Below are 14549 nucleotides of genomic sequence, written 5' to 3' on the forward strand. Positions count from 1 at the left end.
CCTGGCATGTTTTTCAAACCGCCAAGTCCAGGACTCAAACTGCAGCTGCTGTGTGGGATCAGCCACCTTAACCTCTATGTCACCTCTGGCCCAGATCAGTATTGTTGTGTCTTCCTGTTTGTTAGTGGTCAGAGGATGTGTGTGTTAGCCAGAGAGAGCTGGAGAGACAGAGCAAAGCCCTCCCCTCCCACGTGGCCACGGGGCGTGGCCACACCATTCCTCCATCCTCCGTCCACACAGACCCGGGTGCACCAGATGTGCTTTACAAGCTGCTGGGGCCGGAATGTGGACAGCGGCCGGCCATGGAGGATCTGGCTTGCTTCCTCTGGGCTGTGGAGTGGCGCCTGGACCTTCGCAGTGAACGAGCAGACCGGTACTTTCCAGTAATCTCATCGAATGCATCCGAACATCCAGTCTGCTGGACCCGTGGCATTATCTTCCAGGGCTAAGTAGGCGGTCGCTGCGTAGTGCCAGTTACAGCACGTACCTCTGACCCCAGCGTTCCTGTCCCGTGGGTCCTGTAAGGCGAACTCAAACAGTCGAGTGCCGCTGGGGCCGACCTTACCGAGAGGAAGAGAGCCCACACTCCCGCTGCACGTGTGAAGATGGGGTCCAAGGAGACAGCGCCTGCCTTTGCCTTCTCGTGGCTTCGGCATTAAATTAGGAGGATGTGAAATTAGAACTCGATTTTCTTTTCTTTTTGTAGACAGGGGGTCCGAGTCTCTCCAAGTCATGACCCTGGGACTACTGGTGGGGGCCCCTGAGCCAGCTCTCGGGGCAGGCCAGAATCAGACCTGAGCCTCCACCTGGGCTCAGCTTTCTGAGGGGCGGCTGGGCCAGAAACAGATCTTGATCAAGGGGTTCGAGTCAGTGGGGAGTGGGGTGGGGTGTGCGTCGGAGCTGTACACGTGGAACACAAGCCTACTTAACAGTCACGTTGTGGCAGGAATAAGTGTGTGTGTCCGAAAGATCATACGCAGACAGCACCGCACTAGGACAGGGGCAGAAACAGGCAAATTAGTTGCCTATTTTAGCCACCGAGACCATCTTCTCGAATGTTCAGAGGAAGAGTTCCTGTTTTTACCAGACACACAACTTTATTGTTGATTCGTTTATTGATTTGAAAAATTCTCAACAACAAAATTTACTTAATTAATTAGTGTTCCCATCTTTTATTAATCAAAGATCTACTTAACGATTACTGGGTTGTCAGGAGAGCCACGATGCATTTTTACATAGAGAAGTCCGCCATGGCTTTCCTGACAGCCTAGCAGAATTTATAAGCTGCATGAAGAGACACATTTTTAACTAGAATCAAAATCATTTCCGTCCCAGCGACAGAAAACCTGGCAGGGCAGCCCCCATAGCCTCATTCTGACAAGTATGTGATTCGGCAAAGCTTTTTCAAAATTCGAAAGAGCGCACAAACCCTTCTTACTCAGCCGTCTTCGTGGGCCCAGCTGGGGACTCAGCTTACTGAGGAACAAGCGTCTGCCCCCCTTTCTTCTATAAACACCCTCCTGGTGCCTCCCCTCTCCCTTGCACACCCAGCGTCTGCCCCCTGCGCCCTGCCTTATTTTCTTCTTGTAGCCTTGAGAATTTCTCTTCCCACTTCTCCCTCGCGTGGATTCACAGATCCTCCTCTTACTCCGTTTTTCATGGAGTTTTTTTTTTTTTTCTTTTTTTGATTGGATTCCTTGGTGCTTCTAAGGATTATGGCTGGGGGACAAGTTGAATATTTTCAATCTGGCCGTGTAGTGATCCGTGACTGTGAGTCAGGCCAACATTCCACAGGGCAACGGGCCTGACCCATGGCCGACGTCAGAAAGCGCAGTCTTTGGTATCAACGTCTCGTGTTCAAGAGGTACCACCAGAAGCTTCTCGAATTCTTCGCCTTGCTTTGCCTCCCTGTGAGGAGCAATAGGAGGAGTACGGCACAGAGTGAATGTCACGTCAGCACTCTCCAGTCCTTCCTGCCTGGGGACCAGTTCTCCCCCTTATTCTTTAGTCCAAGCTGTTCTGTGAGCGGGAAGGCCCCCGGGGAAGTGTGGAACCGTGGCACCCCCTCCTGAGTTACTTACTGAGGTGTGTATTTATTGTTATTGTCATGTAGCTGTGCATTGTTATTTATTGTTATTGTCATGTAGCTATGCATTGTTACTTATTGTTATTGTCATGTAGCTGTGCATTGTTACCTATTGTTATTGTCATGTAGCTGTGCATTGTTATTTATTGTTGTTGTTGTCATGTAGCTATGCATTGTTATTTATTGTTATTGTCATGTAGCTATGCATTGTTACTTGTTATTGTCATGTAGCTATGCATTGTTACTTGTTATTGTCATGTAGCTATGCATTGTTATTTATTGTTGTTGTCATGTAGCTATGCATTGTTATTTATTGTTATTGTCATGTAGCTGTGCATTGTTATTTATTGTTATTGTCATGTAGCTGTGCACTGTTACCTATTGTTGTTGTCATGTAGCTGTGCATTGTTATTTATTGTTGTTGTAGTGTAGCTATGCATTGTTATTTATTGTTGTTGTCATGTAGCTATGCATTGTTATTTATTGTTATTGTCATGTAGCTGTGCACTGTTACCTATTGTTGTTGTCATGTAGCTACGCATTGTTACTTATTGATGAAGTTGGGTTTTTGCTGTAGGGCACGTGTGCTCAGCAGAGAGAGCGAGAGAGGGAAAGTGAGAAAGCGCCCCGCCCCCCACGGTGACTGTTCCTCGTTTCTTAGAAGAAACAAATTAAAAAGAAAAAAATCTTTACCCAATTTTAAACCACTCTCCCCTCACCACCCAGAATACTGTGTCCCCAGCACCCTCCTCCTGATCCTGTCGTAACATGAGATGCCAGCGTCCTGTCTTCCGTCTCCGCGAAGCAGACGCCGAGCTCGGGAGCACCTGCCCGTGGTGCAGCGGCGTGTCCGTGTCCTCCCTCTGCACTCCCTCTAGCTGGGACTCGTCACCCACGAGATCCGGCCCAGCGCCTCCTGCTAGTCTAGAACACCGACCGAAGACCCCCGTAACTGGAGAGGGTGGAAAGGTTTCCCATCTGACCCTTGATCTCACTGGTAAAGACTCGGAAGCCTCTGTTAAGAGGCGAGTCACGCTGACAGTGGGAGACGACGTTGCTGCAGTACGTGCGATGAACGGTCGTGTGCGTGCTGGGTGTCCCAGGCACAGGCTCTGCTCTTAAACCCAGCGTCCGCTGGGGGAGACTACTGCAGCCCGACGCGGTGAGAGCCGCCTGCAGGGAACGTGAGTGCACGTGTGAGGCAGTGCCCAAGCCGAGGACTTGCTGTTCACCACCAGCCTGTTCAAACAGGTTTTCTAATTCGGCTAATAAGACCACATCTCCAGGGAACCAGCAGTTAGCATAATGGCTGTGTCGCTGGACTCCCACGTAGTTGACCGCGGTTCGCGTCCCGGACACGGTGGCTTCAAACTCAAACCGGGCGTGTGTGCGTGCGTGCCCAAGATCCTGAGAGGAGAATGGAGGAGAAGGGATTGTGGCGTGACCATCCCCCCTGGGGGGTGATTTCTCACTTTCTGTCTCTATGTCTCTCTCTCTCTGTCTGGCGAGCACACGCGCCCTATAGTGAAAACCTCTCCAAAAAAAAAAAAAAAAAAAAAAAAGACCACATCTCTGGTTGCAGAAGAGGATGTCCAGTCTGATTCGTGGCCGACGAGCTGATGGCCCGAGTCCGAATACTAGAGAGGTCTGTTGGGGGGCGGGGGGGTGTCTGTATCTCTGCTTTGAGTTTTTATCTCTGCAGTTTCATTCCTTCTTCTCCTTGTGTGCTCAGGGTTGAGTTCTGAACATGTATGTGCTGGGATAGTTTTGTCTTGCTTGTTAACTGGCTGTACGCTCACCTCGACCTGATCACCGGGGCTCTGAGGCCTGGACCGGATTAAAAGCCATTTGTTACATCCACTAATTTTTAACCTGGAATGTTCTTTCGAATGTTAGCTCTTCCCAAACCCCCAGAAGCCAGGTTTCCGACAGGCACGGTGCCTGCTTCCCTGAGGTGTGGAAAGTAGCAGGGGTCACCTGGTGTCTCCCAGACCCACCCAGTGCCTCACCTGGGACGTCCCGCGACTGCTCTACCCACAGTGCATCAGGAACGCCCTCCAGTTGGGTGGCGTTAGCGGGAGTTTTATTTGAAAATGATTCCAAAACCTGTAAGAGAGAGAAAGCGGGGAAGTGAGTTTAGGAAACGTCTCTGCTAGTGCTTGGCCAGTTTCTTTCCGGTACCTGGTAGGAAGAGCTATCCCTAAGAGGCCGGTTTCTGTACCGTGCCGTCAGCTGTTCCGGTAGCTTGGCATGTGCACGTGTCAAACACAGAAAGGCCGTTAACATACAACACGGGGACTTACCTGCACTGTACGAGGACGTGCCCTGCTTTAAGAGCAGCTCATGTGAAAAGCCTACGTGTGCGTACTGGGGGCGGGGCCTGGCAGTGATGACAGCGGGCACTGCGTCCCCTCGTATGTTCTTTATTTTTATTTATATTATTTATCTATTTATTTTGCGTTTCTGCCATAGTGTGTATGTGCTGGCTGGAGACAGAGAGAGAGGAAAAGTGAGATCACCTCCCGGGAGGGATGGCTACGCCACAATCCCTTCTCCATTCTTCTCTCTGGATTTTGGACACGCACGCACATGCACCTGGCATGTTTTTCAAGCTTCCGGGTCTGGGATTTGAACTGCAGTGTTGGCCATGTGGGGTCCAGTGCCTTAACCATCGTGCCACTTGCTGACCCCCTCTGACAAGGGGAGGGGGACTGGCTCCCTAAAGAGCAGTCCGGGGAAGTGCACCACAGCTTGGCTCTAGACACTGAGGCCAGCAACTCCGCTTCCAGGAGCCGCTCCTCGGAGAGTCGCTATGAACGTGGCAAGATGCATGTTAGTTTGCCCAGCTACTGTTTCAAATGCTGAAGAGTTAGAAACAGCTTAAAGGTCAAAATGAGACTGGTTAAATAAACTACGAATACAGGGATATGGTATCAGGCAGTCAGGCATCCCCGCCGACGCTCAGGGAGATGAACAGTGCCGTGAGAAAGTGCTGTGATAGACGCAGGGGACAGGGGCCGGCAGGTGGCGTCCTGGTTAAGGCACTGGCTCCCACATGCCAACTGTTCTGAGTCCTGGACCTAGCAGCTGGAAACTCACACCCAGTACATGTGTGCCCAAAATCCCAAGACGGGAATGGAGGACGGACTGCAGTGTGGCCACCCCCAGGGGCCAGTTTTCACTTTCTCTCTCACCATCTCTCTCTCTAGCAAGCATATGTGCCCTATGGTAAAAACCTTTAAAAATGTAGGAAGAAAATGTATACAGTATCATCTCATTTTCATAGAAATGCATGTGTATTTGCTTGTAAATAGCAGGAAAAAAAAGATTAACTAGACACCAAAATATAAATTATTCTCTCTGGGTAGTAGGATTATTTATAGTTCTTAATTTTTTATTTAAATTTTAAGATAGCTTTCAGAATGTCTATAGTAGATATGTGTTATTTTTCATCATCAGAAAATCACCTAGTAAACTTTTAAGAGCAGCAACGATAAATTAGGCTATGACTGCTTGCCAAGATCCATTAACATTTACCAACATTTATAATTCCAACCTTTGTTATCAAACTCAACACAAGAGGGCCTTTACCTCCAACTATCCTAGACGCTTGCAAGAGAGAGTGTTGTCTTTCTTTCTTTTTAAAGAATTATTTATTTTAAATTTATTTCTCTATTTATTTTAGATTTACTATATGGCATGTGCACTCACCAGAGAGAGACAAAGAGAGAAAAAGAGAGAGAGAGAGAGCTCACCAGAGAGAGACAGAGTGAGAAAGAGAAAGTGAGAAAGCAAGCTTCCAGGTCTGGGACTCAGACTGGTCAGCTACGTGGGAGTCCAATACCTTAACCACCATTCCCCCTGCTAGCCCCAGAATTGTTTTTGTTTTGTTTTGTTTTGTTTTTAAGAGAGAGAGAGAGATTTGCTATAGGGAGTATGCACTTGCCAGAGAGACAGAAAGCAAGAAATCACTTTCTGGGGGAATGGCCATGCCTCAATTCCTTTTCCATCTTCTCTTGGGATTTTGGGCACACACATGCAGGCGCCTGGTCTGAGTTTTAAGCCTCGGGGTCTGGACTCGAGTCACGATGTAACCATTACATCATCTACTGGTCCCAAGAATTGTTTTCTTAAGAAAGAAGTCCCAGCTCAGCCTGGTGGTATGGTCAGTAGCGAAGAGAACTGCAGTGCGGGAAGCCATGTGGCCAGCTTTGGTCCGGGTCCCCGGTGGATCTGAGAGCGAGCCTGCAGAGCCTGGCCAGAAGCCTGATGAGCTGGAGGGCAGGGCAGGGGTGCAGTGTGCTGAGACTGGCCCCGTACGGGGCTCTCTCTCCGGGCAGTGGTAAGCACAAGTTGTCTATCGTGAATACAATAAATAACAAAAGAAGAGCCTTACAAAGAAATCCCTAGAACCTCCCCAAAGCGGTCCCATGCTTCCCCTGAACAAGAAGTCGGGTAGATGTTCTGTTGAAAATGAGCAAGGCTTAGCATGGTCTCCAGCTGTCACTAAGAGGTCCGAGGGTGACCTGCGTGTCCCAGCACGGAGGGCAAAGGAAGACGCAGAAGCGGTGAGGGGAGAGGGAGCCGCAGGACCTCAGCGTGGGGTGGTTAGAGCCACATGACAATGGTGCTGCTGCCCACCCCCACGTGGGGCTCCACTAGACACAGGCCCTGGAAGGAAATGCCAGCTGCCCAGAAGCTGCCAGGGACAGCCCCTAGCTGTTACCCAGGTCACCGTGAGCGCCCGAGGCAAGGCAGGGAACAGGTGGGGTTTCCTGGGAAGGGCTGGGCTGGGTACGGCTGCTTATTTTTCATTTTATAGACTTCCACATCCTTCATATTTTAAAATATGATTTTAAAATGGTCAAAAGAAAATAAATAACAGAGGAATTTTAATAAATTCCCGTTCTTTGGGCAAGCTCAGAGAAGGAAGCATATCATGGCTTTGCTCATGCAGCGTAAAGGACCAAAATGGTAAGATAACATTTCCACATTTTTTAGAGAATTCCTGACAACAATAAGAAAAGCTACTCTATCCTTGAGTGATTATTTTGCAAGGAAAAAAAAATATCAGATCGCCTTTTCTGATGTTTCAACTCAAATGTCCCAAGCGTGGTCTTGAATACTTGGGGAGCTTCGGGGTGCAGGCAGAGACCCAGCGAGCCGCTCCTTCAGCCTCGCAGCGGCCAGCCCGCACTCCGCTGGGCTCCGAGGACGGAGCAGGCGACCCAGGAATCCGTCACGGGGCCTGTTCTTGTCCCCACACACACGCCTCTCCTTCCCTGTGCCCAGACCACTTTCAGAAGAGGTTGGGACGCACGGACATGCATGTACAAATGGCCTTGGAAGCCCTCCATTTCCTAACCAGGTTTACTTTTTAACTAGCTAACAAGGTAACAAGGAAGCAAAACGCTAATGGTGACATCTCGCATGCCGTCAGACCTGGGGGACGCAGGCCAGCGCCGATGTCACTCGTGTGTCTCCATGCCCCCTCTGGTGGCCCCAGGAGACAGGTGCTAGCAGACTTACAGGTGGTGGTACACGTCGGGGTCCCGCCGGAGCCGGGTCTGGAAGCCTATGTACAAGTCGTCCCAGAGCAGCCCGTTGCGTACCACGTGTCTGACGACGTCCACGCGGCTGCGGATCTGCAACACAGAACACTGGCAGGGGCAGCGAGGCCGAGCCCCCCAGAGAAGCCTGGCCCGCCGGGAGGAGAGCCCCAGAAGGGCCGGCCTAGGGCAGGTGTCATGGCAGAGGAGGGCGGGACGGGCTCTGAGTGCCTCAGAGATGGGCAAGGACAGACGGAACGCGGAGCTGGGGAAGACAGACCGGAGGTGCCCCTGGGCTCCAGTCCAGGTGCACCAGGTGGCCTCGGCAGCCATTCTGTGCCTCTTTCCTCGTCTGGAACGTGAAAGCAGTCGATGGGATTGTCTGGGGATTAAGGGCCTATGAAGGACTAAAGCCTGGCACGCAGTGGGGACCCATCTGTCTGCCAACACAGCCGCACACCAGCACAGAGCAGAGTCTGTGCCCAGCCACAGGGCGGGCCTGCCCAGGCGGCCACCTCGGCCTCCCGCTCCCCCACCTCTGACCGAGCTGAACAGCGGAGGGGCCGGGACCAGAGGCAAGCAGGCATGGGCTTGAGTCCCGGTCCACACTGCAGGTGCGTGCCGCGCTGCGGGATGTGAGGAAGCAGAGCCAGCGTTTGGACGGGGTGCGTGGGGTTTGGGCGCGGTTCTGGCTGCCAGGGCCCCAGCTCCAGGGGCACCTCACCCTGGGCGAGCTGGCGGTCCCTGTCCACACGCAGCCTGGCTCTCGTTTGTTTAAATTTTAGTATGTTGGACGAGCTCCCTAGTGTACAGATCTGGCGGGGTCCTGGCGGTTCCCATGCAGACCCAGATCCCCGCTCTCCCGGAGTCCAGAGAGCGGCTGGGCTCAGCAGGCCTGGGCCTGGGCTGTGGGTGTGCTTCCACGGCCCTCAGCCCCAGCAGCTTCGCCTGTGGACAGACCTGCTCGGGCCACTCGTGGGCACGTAAGCCTGCATTCCCTGCCCAGAAAGCCCAGGAAACTGATTTTCACACGAGCATCCTGTCCCAAGCCAGCCCGCGAAGACTTCCTGCTAAATATGGACTCATCCCCTCCTCCTCCTCTTCTTTTTAGTTACCAGAGGCTGAGTACGCTCACCAAAAGAGACAGACGAAAGCACCCCAGTGGGTGTGTCCCGCCGCACTCACTTCTCCATGTCTCCATCTCGTCAGCACATGGCACTCGCGAGGGCTCGGACTGGAACCACGTGGGACATGTGGGCCTGGCTCCCTTAACTGCTAAGCCACGGGGCTGGCCCAGTGCCTTCCGTCCTAAAGGGCGCCTCCGGGCCAGCTCCGTGGCTAGTGGTTAAGGCAGCAGGGTCCCATGTGGCCAGCCCTGTGGTTAGGCCAGGCCAGCAGCTTGAGAAACATGCCTGGCACTGCGGCACGCGTGCCCTAACCCTGCCGGGCGGAGCGGTGGGGCAGAGGGAACCGCAGCAGGGCCATTCCCTGGGGTGCTTTCTGCCCCCCTCTGCCAAGTGCACAGGCCCACGGGCAGCTTTTCTAAAGTCACTTAGGAAGGACGCTCAGGCCAGTGTCCGTCCCTTCTGCGCGGCCCTGCTCTGCCCTGCTCTGCCAGCCCAGGGAGCGATGCTCCTGCGTGTCGGGAAGTGGCAGCCCGGAGTCACGCTCAGCCAGACTGTCACACTGCATGGTAGAGAGCCGCGGGGACGGGACACACTGGTCTGGAAGCAGTGGGGCCTGCAGTGGACCTACAGGGGAGCCGCCAGGCCAGGGCCGAGGAGGGACCACCACAGGAGCCATGTGCTAGAAACACAGAGCCTGATGGGAGGGACACCCTGAGCAGGAGGGAGCTGAGGCCCAGAGAGGAGGGGAGGCAACCACGGGGCCTGGGACAGGGAGGCTCTTCCAGGGAAGCCGGCCTGCCCCAGCCAACTGTGTCCTCCTGAGCTGCATCAAAACCTGGGGGCGGGGGCCAGCAGTTGGCGTGGTGGTTAATACACTGAACTCCCACATGGCTGATGGTTGTTCAAACCCTGGACCTGGTGGCTCGCTTTCTCACTCTCCCTTTCTCTCTGGTCAAATTTAAAAATAATGACAAATAAAATTAAATATAGTACAAAAAAAAGGACCAACAGTTGGCGTAATGTCTATGTTGCTGGACTCCCATGGAGTCGACTGCGGTTCGAGTCCCGGACCTGGTGGCTTAAACTCACCCCGGATGCGTGTGCATGTGTGCCCAAGATCCCGAGAGGAGAATGGAGGAGAAGGGATTGCGGTGTGGCCATCCCCCCTGGGGGGTGATTTCTCGCTTTCTATCTCTCTGTCTCTCTCTGTCTTTCTGGCGAGCACACGTGCCCTATAGCAAAAACCTCTCCAAAAAACCCAAAAAAACCTGGGGGCGGAAAACGATAGCCACTACATGCTACCACGTGCCAGGCAGCCAGATTCCGCCCCGGGCACGGAAAGCTCCCTCGGGGAAGGATGCGGCCCTGGGAGAGGAGAGGAGGGCAGAGGTGGAGGCTCACAGGTCCCAGGACCACAGGCCGCGTTTGGAGGGGCAGGCAGAGGGGCCGGCCTCAGCAGAGGCCCCGAGAAGGGGTGTGGGCTCTCGCCTGACAATGTCTCCGTGTTGGTGGGTTAGTCGTGGCGGGCGCTCCGGCTGCGGCGAGAGCTGACAGTACTGCGTCGCAGACACCCCTCTTTCTGCCAGTTACCCCAGAGAGCAACGAGGTTGGAAAGGGGGGACAGGGAGGAGGGCGGGAGAGGCCGCGTCGCGCTCACCTCCTCGTAGGCGTGCTGCCGCTGTGGCCTTTCCTTCGGGAAGGACAGGTCTAGAAAGTCCACCAAGTAGTCGTAGCCCCCAGGAAGCGGGTTGAAGTCCTCGTCCGTCTCTGTCATCTGTGTGGATGTGGCACCGAGGGAGAAGACGCCGTCAGAGCCGGGGTCTGGAAAGTTCTGAGCACGCGAGGCTGACACGCCTCTTCTCTCTGTCTCTCGCTCTCCGTGTCTCTCTCCTGGACTGGGGGATCTGATTCCTGGCCTTCTACGTCAGCAGAGGTGCCTCCTACGCTAAGGTCACCCTGGCTCACCGAGAGGCCATTACTGAGAGCACCGTCAGTCACCAGGCGGGGAGCAAGCGCCTGAGGAGGGCGTCTGCCCGTCATGGAGCCACGGCGTGCAGGTGGTCCCACTGCGTGTGCGAGCAGGGGTGGCCTCAGGAAGCCATGGGAAACGCATAATGTGGAAACTGCCTTGAGGTCAAAACCCTGTTTGCACCGATACACACACACGCTTTAATTCTACCATTCGTGACGTTTTTGAGGTCCCCTTGAACAGCTTCCTTTTTCTGATCCTAACTGTCCACCTGAAAATACCTTAGACCAATGCTCCCAGGTCCTTTAATTTCGGGAAAATCCTTGTTACTGACTGAGGTGGCCCCAGGTAGGCTTCTGCGACCCCTGCTTTTGAGAATGGGAGCGCTGCCTGGCGAGTGTCCCCGGGTTCGAAGCTCAACGGTGCATAGTTCTCGCTGCAGGGCAACCACTCTGGGTCTCAGGGAGTGCACGTGTTGCCCAGATCCTGGACCTCAGTAACTCGCCCCTGCACATCCCGATGGCCGTGCCCCTGCCCTCCAGCTGTCCTCAGAGGCTTGCACCCTGTCCGCTGGTGCCTGATTCACTTTCAGGCACACCTCCCACTCAAGGGACGGGGAATAAGCCGAGCCCTCGGCCCAGGCCCTGGGGTCGAGATGGGGTGGTGAGGTTCCAGGCTGCACCACTGTTGGCCTGTGACCCCACGGTCCACGTAGCTGCAGACACGAGCTGCCTGCCCATCTCAGAGTGCTGGCTAGCCGGGGGCTGCTCCCGGTCCCCTCTTCATGGTTGCACCCCACTTTCGGACTCACCATTTCACTAACTATTCCTGCCTTGCCGAATAACCCAAACCCAAACCACAAACACAGAAGCAGCAGCCACACACAGGTGGGAGGCAGAGGACGCTCCCAAGGAGACACCAGGCTGGGCCGCAGTGCCCTCGGTTGTCAGGGAGAGCCTTCCTGCCCGTGGTCTGTCTGCCCCATGGAACGAGCCGCCGCGCCGGGCCACGCTCTATGTCCGCCATTCGCGAAAGCAAGGAGTCTTAAGAGCGCACCCTGACCACGAGGTTGTACTCCTTAAATCCGGCCCATGTGAAGTACTCTCTTATCCAGGAGGGGTGAAGGAAAATCTCGTCTGCCACAGCAGCATTCAAGATTTTCAAGTACGGCTCGAAGTCCCAGGAATCCTTGTAAACTTTCGTCCCCTCTGGTGGCTCCACGATGCCCTGGCTTAGAGACACGAAGGTGCGGGACAGAGAAGGAAAGCCGCGGTGAAGGCGAGAGCGAGCAGCAAGAGCCAGCCCGACCGTGCCCCTGAGTGCCAGAGATTCTGGGCAGGGGTCCCACAGGCGAGCCCCGGGGGCCCTGCATGGCCCCCCGAGCACCCCCCCTCCTGCTGCTGTGGCCGGTGTTGAGCCAGATCTGCCTTGAGAAGAGGCCGTGTCTGGGGGGGTTTCAGAGCTGCCCGTCTGGGCCCTTTGGGTCCTAATAACCGAACTACGGTCATGACTGCAGTCAGGCCATGCTGCCTTGCGTGTCTGTGCCCTCTGTCCCCACGCGGTTACTCTGGGGATGTCCCTCAGAGAGAAAACAGGCCTCCCTCCCTCTCTAGCAGAGACCCGAGATGAGGACACATCTGAATCACTAGTGTTGTTCTCCTGTTTCCATTTGTAAAGTTTATGTATTTATCTCTTCTATGCGAGAGAGAGAGGCAGAGACACCCGACAGGGTCTACGGCACTGTCCACCCTCGGCCTCGCCGGCCCAGATCCAACCTGCACGCATGCACCCAGTGTGCTTGGGGGACCCCCGGAGTCCAGGCTGGCACCCCGCGGCCCGCCGGGCCCTGAGCACTCAGCACGCGGCGTGGAAGCTGGGCTAGCTTAGTGTGAGGCCCTGGTCTGAGCAGCCCCGCTGGGCAGCGTGCTCCCCGCAGTACTGGGGTTCTGTTGGAGGTGGCGGGGTGCGGGCCTCCCCACACAGAGCGAGCGTGCCAGTCAGCACATCCTCCATGCTGCCACAGAGGGAGGGCCTGCCTGAGGCCAGAAGCGGGGCCTTCGTGTTGTCAGGGCGTGGGAAAGACCGGGACAGGTCTGCACGCTCGAGCCAAACCTGTCTGCCGGGTCCTTGAGCAGTCTCCCCAGATCGAGGACGGCTCCGGGTCGCGGCGTCCACGTTACCACCTCGGAGTTTTTCTTGATGAGATTGTTGAGTTCGTTCGGGTCGTTTTTGATGTTCGTTTCCTTAATGTACCTGAGAGACAGGTGCACACTGAGTGAGGCTGTGTTTGCACACGCATCATCTCGGCCGTCAGGGGTGGGGCGCTTCCTCCTACGCCCCCACACTTAGCGAAGTGTGAAGACGTGCCCGGGCCGCTGTTTCCAGTTGGGAAGGAACTACCGGTCCCCAAGGCTTGGGGCCGACTCGTAATCAGAGTGATCGGAAGCGAGGTTAGACGTAAGAGCCGTGCCTGGGTGGGGCTGCGTGCTGTGTACATACGGATTAAATGTTCCTGGCAGGCATCACACCACCGCCGACAGGAGCTAATCGGTCTTATCTCCACAGCGTCCCACGAGTTAGCGCACTTTCATTTGCTGTGCAATTTACTGCAATTTCTGGTTTCCATAGACTCATTATTGTCATGCTAACTTTCCAGAGAAGGAAACAGGTTCCGGAGGCCCAGTGGCTCTCCCAAGGCCGTATGACATGTGGGCAGTGCACCCAGTGCAGCTCTGAGCCAGGGCAGGTTCGGCCCGCAGGGGGCCACGAGGGGAGACCCCTCCCCAGCTGTGGGGTGGAGTCTGAGAGGCCTCTGCACTCCCAGCCGTGGGAAGCCCACCCATGGGAAAGCACACACACCCTTGGGTGCCCCGCCCCACGTTCTGGTCTCAGCGGTGCAGGTGACCAGCGCTGGAGCTCCCAAGTCTAACTCCAAGCCACAGTCTCGAACCCAGCTGCTCCATTTCCATGTCCCCCTGGGAGGTAGCGTGGCAATGCTGGGGTGCCACAGGGAGCCGGAGAGAGGAGATTGTCGCTGGGACCCGCTGGGCCCAGGTGTGCCGGATGGACATTCCCGTCCCCTAAGCTACACTTGGTTAGCTGGACTTGATAAATGCTGAGGAAATGCGTTTTATAAGCGGTGGTGATCGACGGTGATTGACCGTATGGAACAATTTTAAAATAGTAATAATTTGTTTCAATGTGCACGAGCGTCCATGCATCCCCAGCACTGAGGGGCTCACGCTGTCACCATCTCGGGGGGACCTTGCAGGCGTGGGTGAGGACCTGCGGTGACGTGGGCCACTTTCCCGCCTACACGCGACGTCCCCGCCCTGCGTGGTCCCTAACTTACGGCGGCGCCACCACCCTGTCACGTCTTACCACCGTTCTCAGCGTGGACCCCGGCTGGTCCCCTGCCCCGTCCCCCTCCCAGACTGCCCTGCCCGTTCTCCTAAAACGCAGTAGGGAGTTCAGATACTTTCTGGCTCTTCTGTCTCTAAGAAGTAATGAATCCGAGACCCAGACGCCCTCCCCCCTCTGCCCTCCTCCGAGGGGCCCCGTGGACCCCAAGGGCGACATTGGTCAACGGCTTACGCACAGGCTGCTCTTAACTTGGTGCCGTGGCAGCGTCCCGCACAGGGGCAGCTGCGTGGAGATCCCTGCCCGCCGCCCCAAGGTCTTCTCCACGACTTTGCCCTTCAGCCTGCCCCTGCTTTCTGGCATCTGGACTCTCCTGACTCCCCTCTGCCATCGTCACGCCCACCCCCGCCCACCCCCCCCCCCGGGGTATCCTGGTTTCCCCTTTCTGGCCCCACCGC

At 55.3% G+C, this 14549-nt stretch overlaps 1 protein-coding gene across 4 annotated transcripts in view; it reads right to left on the bottom strand.

The window, feature by feature from the left end:
* Positions 1–1650: 1650 nt before the first annotated feature.
* The window catches only part of LOC102469254 (cytidine monophosphate-N-acetylneuraminic acid hydroxylase), a 48987-nt gene continuing 36088 nt past the window's right edge, over positions 1651–14549 (bottom strand). For 2 of the 4 annotated variants that reach the window (XM_006162635.3, XM_014593368.2), the window contains 6 exons: positions 12844–12984; positions 11788–11962; positions 10420–10536; positions 7616–7731; positions 4096–4192; positions 1651–1908 (listed from right to left, as the gene is read on the bottom strand). In XM_006162635.3, coding sequence (XP_006162697.1) covers positions 4117–4192; positions 7616–7731; positions 10420–10536; positions 11788–11962; positions 12844–12984 — 625 coding nt within the window. In that variant the 3' untranslated portion in view covers positions 1651–1908; positions 4096–4116. Of the gene's footprint in view, positions 3494–4095; positions 4193–7615; positions 7732–7965; positions 8870–10419; positions 10537–11787; positions 11963–12843; positions 12985–14549 lie in introns of those variants that run through there. The other 2 variants (XM_027766051.1, XM_027766052.1) reach the window with 2 other exon arrangements.

This window comes from Tupaia chinensis, unplaced genomic scaffold, assembly GCF_000334495.1.
Source record: "Tupaia chinensis unplaced genomic scaffold, TupChi_1.0 Scaffold140356_1, whole genome shotgun sequence".
Lineage (NCBI taxonomy): Eukaryota > Metazoa > Chordata > Mammalia > Scandentia > Tupaiidae > Tupaia > Tupaia belangeri.